The sequence below is a fragment of the Lampris incognitus genome, chromosome 7, assembly GCF_029633865.1.
Source record: "Lampris incognitus isolate fLamInc1 chromosome 7, fLamInc1.hap2, whole genome shotgun sequence".
Lineage (NCBI taxonomy): Eukaryota > Metazoa > Chordata > Actinopteri > Lampriformes > Lampridae > Lampris > Lampris incognitus.
Window position 1 is genome coordinate 46185287 of NC_079217.1, and position 11202 is coordinate 46196488.

General features: G+C 42.7%; 1 protein-coding gene across 2 annotated transcripts in view; it reads right to left on the minus strand.

Annotated features, from left to right (window-relative positions):
* The window catches only part of brip1 (BRCA1 interacting helicase 1), a 97185-nt gene extending 86686 nt beyond the window's left edge, over window positions 1-10499 (minus strand). The window contains exons 1-4 of one of the 2 annotated variants that reach the window (XM_056283391.1): window positions 10463-10499; window positions 9882-9984; window positions 5665-5776; window positions 5050-5271 (exon numbers count right to left, since the gene is read on the minus strand). In XM_056283391.1, coding sequence (XP_056139366.1) covers window positions 5050-5271; window positions 5665-5776; window positions 9882-9974 — 427 coding nt within the window. In that variant the 5' untranslated portion in view covers window positions 9975-9984; window positions 10463-10499. The other variant, XM_056283390.1, reaches the window with a different exon arrangement.
* Between the last annotated feature and the right edge of the window lie 703 nt (window positions 10500-11202).

Genomic DNA, 11202 nt, shown 5'->3' on the forward strand with positions numbered 1-11202 from the left:
CGGGGTCGGTGGCAGCAAGCTAAGTAGGGCATTCAAGACATTCCTCTCCCCAGCAACGTCCTCCAGCTTCTCCTGGGGGACCCCCAAGGCGTTCCCAGGCCAGATTGGACATGTAGTCCCTCCAGCGAGTTCTGAGTCTACCCTGCTACCCTCACTCGTGAACGAGACCCTAAGATATTGAACTCCTTCACATAAGGCAACAATTCATCCCCAACCCAGAGGAAGCAATCCACCATTTTCTGGTAGAGAACCATAGCCTCAGACTTGGAGGTGCTGACTCTCATCCTGGCCATTTCACACTCAGCTGCTAACTTCCCCAGTGCACGCTGGAGGTCACGTTCTGATGAAGCCAACAAAACAACATCATCTGCGAAGAGCAGTGATGCAATTCTGAGATCCCCAAAACGGACACACTGCTCACCTTGGCTGTGCCTTGAGATCCTGTCCATGAATATCACAAACAGAATCGGAGACAAGGGACAACCTTGGCGGAGTCCGACACCCACCGAAAACGTGTTTGACTTTGTGCCGAGAATGCAGACACAGCTCTCACTTTGTTTATACAAGGACCGGATGGCTTGTAGCAACTGCCCCGGTACCCCATACTCCCGCAGTACCCCCCACAGAGTGCCCCGGGGTACACGGTCATAAGCCTTCTCCAAGTCCACAAAACACATGTAGACTGGCTGGTCAAACTCCATGCCCCCCTCAGCACTTTCGCAAGGGTAAAAAGTTGGTCCGTTGTTCCACGGCCAGGACGGAATCCGCATTGTTCTTCCTGGATCCGAGGTTCGACAATCGGTCAGAGCCTCCTTTCGAGCACCCTAGAGTAGACTTTCCCAGGGAGGCTGAGCAGTGTGATGCCCCCGATAATTGGAGCACACCCTCCGGTCCCCCTTTTTGAATATGGTCAGAAAATGTATGAAATTAAAGTTGTTAATGCTTTATAATTGTTAACATTGCATTACCAATGTGTTTATAAACTTAAAAAAACATGAGTAAACAGGTTATTTCCAAAGGTGTAATGCTTAATAAGTATACAAGTAATTTATTCATGGTCTATAAATTCTTTGTAATGGGGGTTAATATAAAGCTATACCTAATACAAGCAAGAACAATACACAAGTTGCACCAGTGACAGTCTATCTGTGCTGCATGAATACCATGAAGGTATAATTTTTGCAAAGCACCAGAGCTCATAGAATGAAATATCAACTTATTATACAATACTTGCCCATATTTATATTCATGGCACAATTCAATTTTTCCAGTGCAACCAAAAGTCTGGGATTACAACTAGGGATGCAGTGAAAATTCGGCCACCGAAAATGGCCCAAAAGTGCATTTTCGGTGTTCGGCCGAAAGACCTAAATCACCGAAACAACACGGCCAAAACAGAATTGTGATGACGCAAGCAAAAAGCGCAGCCAGCACACAGTTATCTGGATAAGAGCCAACATGTCTGGGGTGTGGACGTATTTAAATATCTCAGAGAAAGACCCACGGATAGCGATTTGCAAAACATGCAATGCTGAAATTTCAAGAGGGGGTGTGTCTGCAAAGAGTTTCTCCACGTCGGGTTTAACTTATCACCTGAAATCCAAACATCCCGATTGCCATTCTGAATATAAGAATGCGGCGCAGAAAAGAAAAGTCAATCCGAGCACGCCCCCTCCGTCTGTAGCGGACTTATTTGAAAAGGCAAGAAAGTTTTCCAGTGATGGTGCTAAGGCAAAGGGCATAACACAAAAAATTATGGAGTTTATTGCCTTAGATGATCAGCCGTTCTCTGTCGTAGAAGATGTGGGATTTCGTAGGCTGATTGATCACATTGAGCCCCGTTATGCCATGCCAAGCAGATGGCATTTCTCAGATGTGTGTTTACCTGAGCTGTTTAATGTTGTTGCAACTCATGTCCATGAGCTTATAGCATCAGATATTACAGCTATCAGTTTCCCGACCGAAATATGGAGCTCAGACGTCAGCCTCACCAGTATACTCAGTCTAACCGCACAGTGGATCGATACAGATTTCAAGCTGCAAAAGATTCTGCTCCATTCACAAGAGTTTAGAGGGTCACATACAGCAGCAGCCATTTCTGCTGCATTTGCCAATATGTTCGACACCTGGCATATTGACCGATCTAAAGTGCATGCCATAGTCAGTGACAATGCAAGAAATATGGCAAAAGCGATAGAAGACAGCCAGCTGAAAGGAATACGGTGCATGGCCCACACACTACATCTGGCTGTGAATGAGGGAGTGTTGTCTCAGCGCAGCGTAAAAGACGTATTGGCTATAGGCAGAAGAATTGTTGGCCACTTTAAATATTCTCAGCTGGCCTATTCCCGCTTACTGTCTATGCAACATCAGTTTGGAAAACCAATAAAACGGTTTCAACAAGACGTGAGTACACGCTGGAACAGCACTTTTTACATGCTGGAAAGCCTCTTTGCGCAAAAGCGAGTCTTGGCTGCATACAGCGCAGATCACGAGCTCCCCGCGACATTCACTTCACACCAGTGGGTCTTAATAGAGAACATTCTCTCTCTTCTTGCCCCCTTTGAGCAGTTAACTAAAGAGATCAGCTCCGCTGATGTATCTGTAGCAGACGTTATTCCGTTAATTGCGGCACTAAAGCGTCTTCTAAGCAAAGAGGTTGAGACGGACCACGGAGTGAAAACAATGAAAAGCACACTCTTTAGAGTCTGTCAACACACGTTTCACTGAGATCTATTCGGATCCTCTGCACTTCATCGCGACTGTACTTGAGCCGCGTTATAAGGATCATTACTTGGATGCGGGATTAAAGCAGCGCGCACGTGAAATGATCCAGGCCGCGATGGATGCGGACAACCCGCTTGGAGACGGACCAGCGCACACCGCGGGAGGAGAGTAGAGCGCAGAAAAAAGGACTCGTCTCTCTGCACCAGATGAGGGGCATGCACCTTCCTTGTCTGATATGTTCAATGAGATCCTGCAAGAGAGTGCCCCAAATAATAGGTAGGCTATTCTGTTCTGACTTACTATATGTGACTATCAGATGATTTTATTTTTCTGCTAGACAGTTTTTATTTTATTTGATAAAAATGTTTATGCACTGGCCCTTTATCTTTCTCAAATATCAGGCAGACAACAAGCTCAACCGCTCAACAGTTGGATGGTTATCTGTCTGAAGTCCCCATCTCCAGAAGTGATAACCCTCTTGCCTACTGGAGAAATAACCATGGCCGCTTTCCTGACCTGGCAAAGATGGCACGCAAGTACTTGTCTGCTCCGTGCACAAGCACTGACAGCGAAAGACTGTTCAGTGCTGCAGCTCATGTTCTCAATGAGAAGAGGAACAGACTTCACTGTGATAAAGCAGAGCAGCTACTCTTCATCAAGAAAAACCTGCCACTTTACCTCAAGAAGTAGAATGGGCGTGTGTCTATTGTTAAAATATGTTTTACACTTTGCACATCCACAATTCTTGGTGCATTTGTTGTTGTTAAATGCCTACAGGCTATGGCAATCTTTGTTTTGATACACTGTTATGTTGTAGGCCTACAGAGAAAATATTGTTAGATCTTTCAGCAGTTGCACTTGTTCTGAATGCACTTTGTTGTAGTAGTCCTACAGAGAAAAATTTAAAAGGCACTTGACTTAAATGCACTGTGTTTTTATGAGAGAACATATTTAATTTTACAATCTTTCAGCAGGCGAGTCAGTTATAGGTACATTATTATTTAATGTATACATGAGTGGGGTCAAGTTAAACATTTTGTTTTGAATTTTAATTTATATTGTGCACTGTTGTAATGTCAGTGCTAAATAAATATTTTCATACTTTTGTAATTGATTTATTCTTTGAATTGCAATGCCTTGATTTTAGTGAGGTTAGTACACAGTCATAGCCATAAATGCAATGGTTCGAATAATTGACAATCATTTCTTTAGGTGTTTCAGTTTTCGGCCTTGGCTTCCTCATTTTTGGTTTTCGGTTTCGGCCAAGAATTTTCATTTCGGTGCGTCTCTAATTACAACCTCACAAACGTCATCTTGCACCTCAAAGTGCAGATTCTGCACTTTAACTTTTGCTATGCTTTTTGCAATAAACTTGTTTGCAGGTATACAAAGCAGTTCTCCACACACGCAACCACAAAATATGACCAAAAGAGGAGTGGGGGCAGTGGAAGGTGGGGGACAAAGTGCTAGAGATGGAATTCTGCTTGTTACACTGCCCTGCAGAAAATTTTGGCAGATCAAGCTCATGTCAGTGCTTGGTGAGTAAATTCTGACTCGTATTTTGTTTGGTAATACTGTGAACAATGATCAATATTTTACTGCAATCTAACTTAAATAGATGCATTTTTTTCTTTAGAATAATATCATGGAAGACTCAGTGGACATTAGCATGATAATAACAGTGTCGGGGCAATACTATACCAGACTCAAGAATCAAGAACACTTTGTCATTTCACCTCAAGTACATGCACACATGAAGTGAAATGAAATGTCGTTTCCCCCAGCCCACAGCAATGCAACTTACAGATCAAATCCCATTCAAGAACTACAAGAACACACATTCAAACTAACACATGTACTAACCAGAAAAAAAAAAAGGAAAGAAAAAAGAAAAAAGAAAATCACTGTCCAAGGGAAGAAATGCCAGCCAGGACAAGTGTCAGAACAGCCAGTCTGCTCGTTTGTCTAAACACAGAGGATTTAGGGACAAAGTTCTTCATAGTTCTGCACGGTATTCTGACACTTTATTAATGCTTGCAAGCACTGCACACAAAGCATAGATACAAGAGCTTTAGAAAAATGGGCAGTCTGGTATAGTATTGCCATGACAATTAGCCAACGTGAGTCCAAATAACATCCTACTTAACTTCAGGTTTTTGATTATCAATTGCAAAGTTGTTATCACAGCTGTACTGGAAATGTGATTTGAGCAACAAAGATAAACATGGGCAATTATATTTCAATACAAAATGTGGGAATAAAGAAACACATTAGCATAGTTCAAGTGCCACTAGAGTAAAATATGGACTGAAAGGTGTTTACTAGTTTCAGATGCTGGACAGGATGGCTGTGCCACCTCCACCTTGTTGGGCGACACAGTGAGGTCCACAACAGCTGGTTTGGTGTTAGTTGAGACACAGCTGGCCTTGCTGTGGCATCTACACTGACAGGGCGTGGTGACATCTGACTTCTTGGAGTCTGCCAATTTCTTCCCTTCGGAGACACTCTTGCCATCAAGGGGCATTCCTTTTTGTTCAAGTTTAGCTGCAATTAAATAAATCAAGGCAATAAAGAAAAAAAACACTTCATTTCAGATACAAAGATCAAGAAACTATCGTTTTAAAAATCAAATTTGTCATAGAAAACACCAAGGGAAACAACCAAGTTGCAATGAGCCGTAAAAAGTAACAAGTCCCAGTTGCAATTTATCCGTCACACCAGAAGGTTGTTTATAATCCATTGTGTTGATAAACCACTTTTTCGAGTTTGCTATCATCTAAAAAGTGAAAACCATTTATTTATATGTGCTGTGCTTATCCTGGGACCAGGTGACATAAGAATGGCAGGATAAACAGTTGCAGCTAATAAAACTAAGTAAGTATCTTTAAATGATGCCTCTCCAAAAACGGTATTTAATACAATTCAGACCAGACCTACCATACTGTGCCCTCTGCCAGGCCAGAGCTGAACAGAGCAGGGCCAAGCTCTTCCCACTTCCTGTAGGACTCTCTAGCAAACAATGCTGCCCAGAGTTCAGCCCTCGTATAATCTGCCAACAGAACACAAAAATTAGTTCGCTGTCAGTTTCGTTATAAAAGTACTATGGGATAAAAAAGGGTGTGGCAAGTGTTATGTGAACATTTTGATCATCAAATAACTCTAATATGCTCTTAATAATACACATTTTATTTAAATGTGCCTTTCATGACACTCAAAATTACCTTACATCAAAATACAACAAAGCAGTAAAAACCTTAGTGCAACCAACAATAAGCAATAGAGCATACATAAGCAGGGGTTAAAAAAGACGAATTTGATGCTGTTAGAGTGAGTATGCTGATTTAAAAAGGTAGGTTTTAAGAGCAGTTTTGAGTTCTGTAATAAGAGTCCAGCAAGCATATGTGACAGGGAATGGAGTTCCAGAGTTTGGGCGCAGCATAGGAGAAAGCCCTGGCACCCATTGTGCTAAGGTTGATGGCTTGTAGTATAGCCCTGCTGGTGAAGACCGCAAGGAGCAAGATGGAGTGCAAGTCTGAAGGAGATCTGCAATAAGCAGGGAATAGATTATGAAGAGTCAAGTCAATTTTATTTGTGTAGCCCCCATATCACAAATTTACTTCAAGGGGCTTTACAGCAACACAACATCCTGTCCTTAGACCCTCGCATAGAGCTTTGAATGTCAATACTAAATTTTTTAAATTAATCAGCTGTGACACAGGAAGCCAGTATAATTGAATCAGTAGAGGAGAGACATGGTCAGTGGAATTTGAGCGTGTAATAATCCATGCTGCAGAATTCTGGATGAGTCAAAGTCGGTGAACAAGTTTCTTGGGATGTCTACCAGGCTCGCATTGCAGTAGTCAATGCGTGATGTGACCAAAGCATTGACTAAGACTTCTGTGGAGAGTTGTGTTAAAGCAGGGCATAGTCTGGAGATGTTTTGCAGATGGAAAAAGACAATCTGGGAGACATTGTTTATATGACTGGAAAAGGATAAGGTACTATCTAGGATAACACCAAGGCTCTTAGCCTGAGCAGAGACAGGTATGGTGGCTCCAGCAATGGGGAGTGAGCAAATATTAGTTTTTGAGAGTGTAGATTTAGTGCCAATGAGGAGTAGCACAGTTGAATTTCAGATAATTGTTAGTCATCCACATCTGTATATCATGGACATAAGCAGTGAGGGTGCTGGAGGGGAGAGTGGACGTGGGCTTAATGGACACATAAAGCTGCGTATCATCAGCTTAAGAGTGGAACCATAGTGCCGGAAGATGTTGCCAAGAGTAAGGAGGTAAATAACAAACAGGGGTGGCCCCAACAAACTTTCTGACCAGTAATTCTGAATTTGTACTAAATGTGTCCTGTCTGTAATGTGGGAAGCAAACCACTGACGCATAGTGCCCCCAACTCCGATGCTAGCCAAACAATCCATGAGAAGCTGATGGGATATAGTAACAAAGGCTGCGGTGAGATCCAGGAGGATGAGGATAGAGAGTAGACTGGGGTCAGCTGCATGAAGGAGATCATTAGTGATCTTAACCAGGGCTGTTTCTGTGCTATGTTTGGGGAAAAAGCCAGATTGGAATAGTTCGAAGAGATTATTGTTCTCAAGGTAGATCTGGAGTTGAGATGCAACTACCCTCTTTTGGAGAGGAACAGTAAATTGGAAATAGGCCAGTAGTTGTTTTGGTCAGTAGAATCTACATTTTTTTCAGTTGGTCTGATGGCAACGTTCAGTGAAGGGGGAACTGTACCAGTGGACAGAGAGGAGTTAATGATGGAGGTTATCAGAACAAAGAAGAAAGCCACTTTATTTTGTCATTGTAGTCTTACAATTAATTTGTTCTCTGCATTTAACCAATCCTATCCCATCAGGGAGATGATAGAGGGCATTCATGTTTTCACTAGGGTTGTGGGAATTGGATCCAGGTGACATGTGGAATTGATACTTATTAATAACTTCAGAAATGTGATTTTCAGTTGGAAGACTTAAGTCACATAGGACAGTGAATAGGGACAGTTTCATGGCGCTTGCAGATGGTAGGTCAGTCTGCATGATGTTAGCAGAGGCAAGCTGCTCATGAATGGTTCTAATTTTTTGAGTTGAAAAACCTCAAAAAAGCAGTGCATTGCTCATTAGAAAGGTTACTATTCATATTGGTTTCAGGTGGATTTAGTAACCTTTTAACTGTGGAGAAGAGAGGTCCAGTATTCACATTTCAACTCTACTGATGATATTTGCATAATAGGATGTTTTAGCTGTTGAAAGAGCTTTTTTTTTTTAGGGGGGGGGGTTCCCCCTTTTTCTCCCCAATAGCATTGCGCCAATCACCCCACTCTTCAAAGCTGTCCCGGTCGCTGCTCCACCCCCTCTGCCGATCCGGTGAGGGCTGCAGACTACCAAATGCCTCCTCCGATACATGTGGAGTAGCCAGCTGCTTCTTTTCACCTGACAGTGAGGAGTTTTGCCACCTATCAGTGCCACTGTCTCTCAACCATATAACATAGCTGGTCTCACCACCATCTTGTAAACCTTCCCTTTAACTCTTACTGGCACCCTTCTGTCACAAATCACTCCTGACACTCTTCTTCACCTCTCTTCTGCACTTCCCGTTACTTTGGACAGTTGATCCCAAGTATTTAAACTCATACGCCTTCATCACCTCTACTCCTTGCTTCCTAACCATTCCACTGTCGTCCCTCTCATTCACACATATGTATTCCATCTTGCTCCTACTGACTTTCATTCCTCTTCTCCAGTCCATACCTCCACCTGCACCCTACTCTCGCTACAGATCACAATGTCATCCGCGAACAACATAGTCCACGGAGACTCCTGCTTGATCTTGTCCGTTAACCTGTCCATCACCATTGCAAACAAGAAAAGGCTCAGAGCTGATCCTTGCTGTAATCCGACCTCCACCTTAAACCCATCTGTCATTCCAACCGTACACCTCACCACTGTCACACTTCCCTCATACATCCTGCACCACTCCTACATACTTCACTGCAACTCCTGACTACTTCATACAATACCACACCTTCTCTCTCGGCACCCTGTCATATGCTTTCTCTAAATCCACAAAGACACAATGTAACTCCTTCTGGCCTTCTCTATACTTCTCCATCAACATTCTCAAAGCAAACATTGCATCTGCAGTGCACTTTCATGGCATGAAACCACACTGCTGCTCGCTGATTGTCACCTCTCCTCTTAATCTAGCTTCTATTACTCTTTCCCATATCTTCATGCTGTGGCTGATCAACTTTATACCTCAGTAGTTGCTACAGTTCTGCACATCACCCTTATCTTGAAAATCTGTACCAGTGTGCTTCTTCTCCACTTCTCAGGCATCCTCTCACTTTCCAAGATTGTGTTAAACAATCTTGTGTTAAACATCTTTATGCCTCCACAGGTATGTGATCATAAGATTGGTATGGTAGTGATTGGTATCAGTCGATACCAAGGACGTGTCAATATCATTATGCATCTCTAGTTCCTCAGACTGTGGTACAGCTTTTGCTCTGACAAACATTACCATCCATGGAACTTTTTATAGATGCATGTTTCGAGCCAACTCATGTACAGACAATCAAAATGGTCCATGGTGAACTCCAATCAAGATGTCGAAAGAGCTCAAAGACATAGGAATTGAAACATGAGCTCATGCCTCAACTTTGCAAGAACTCCAGCTGAACCTTCGCCTTTGAATGTTTTTTCCCCTCTTCAAACTGAATCGTGAATATTTTGTACATAAAGCTTTAAAATTAGTCACATTGATTCATCCATAAAGATCAGATACAATTCTTGTTCAATCCCTTTTGAATTTAGGCTGCAACGCACAAAAAAAGAGGGAAAAAACCATCCTTTTGCAACGCTCATGTTGTTCAATAAAAACAATGTTCAAGAACAATCTGTAGCTGCATAAACCATGACTAAGTATGACATAGGAAAACAGGACTTATTTCACCTGACTACAGGAGCTAAATATGTCTCTTGATTACCATAGCAATAGCAGTCCTGATTTTACAAATTTATGACACTCATCACATTAAAGCTGTACTGAATAATACAGTAGTGACAAAAGAATACGATACGCTACAGGGCGTTTTTCCCATCTCTAAGGGCATGGAATTTGAGGGCGTTTGCTCACTGAATTCATCATGGCCAGCTGGGATGGGTACGCTTTGCAGGGAAACTGGATCTTCACCCCTCCAATGGTGTACTCCACTCTGGTAGCTGCCATTTTTTATTCCCTGGTCCAGAGAAATGTGTCAGGTTAGCACGTTAAGTTGTGAATAGGGTAAAAGTGAAGAGGCACGCCAACACTGCCTTCAATATAGTAAACTTGAACACCGCACTTGTTAGCTAGCGGCAGAGCAACTACGTGCCTAGGCACCGTTCCTTTAGAAAGCTAACGAGGACATACAGTATTTTCGTAAGCGCTAACGTTGACCATCTGACAGTTAACAACAATGCAATTCTGCTACCAATGCGCGAATAGCTAACACAAATAATTTAATGCCGTTTGTTGTCTTTCTTTCCATTATTTTTCCCATCAGGGGCTTTTAGTTAGCCTAACTCAACGGTATTGCCATTTAGACTGACCGCTAACTTTCCGGGTGAACGCATAACCATACCTTAACCCGTGTGAGATAAAGTAAGCTGCATCACACGTTAGAAACCCAAATAAAACGCGGCCAAACATAACCGTACAAATATGACGCAACTCACAAGCTCCAGCCTTTACGTATCCTCTTCCCGCCACTCAAATAGATTTTGCGACGCCCACAACGGAAGTGACGTTCCCTTCTACCCCCGACCACCTGACCCCTCCACCCCCCCCCCCCCCACCCCCGACCTTCTTCTTCCTTGCACTTTTGGTAGATTGCGATACCGACTTTAAAGTCCCTATTGCCATCTACCGTACCGGAGTATATAGAACAGGCTGCAGTTCATCCATCCATTATCCAAACCGCTTATCCTGAAGGGTCGCGGGGATACTGGAGCCTATCCTAGCAGTCATTGGGCGGCCGGCGGAGAGACACCCTGGACATTAGCCCATAATAATAAGACAATAATTAAAAATACACTATATTCTATTAAATAATCCAATGTTTATTAAGAAATCTATTACCTCTCTCTGTGTTTCCCACACCTAATCTCCATTTGTTCGTAACATCCCTTTCAAATCCCATCCCCGTCCGGCCTATCTCACCCTTTGTTGCAACTTTACCCTTTCTTCATATTTGTCACAGTGAATTGTTACGTGTTCCACATTTTCATTTATATTACAGTGCACGCATACTTGTGAATTTACTTTTCCCCAATAGAAACAGAGTTTTATTTAAACCTTGTGATCAAACCTTAATCTGGAGGGAACTACCTCCTCTCTTTTACCTCTCCCTTTAACGCCCTTTGCTCTGTCTTTTCTCATCTATAGTATGTTCTGAATTTACTGTCCTCGTCCCACG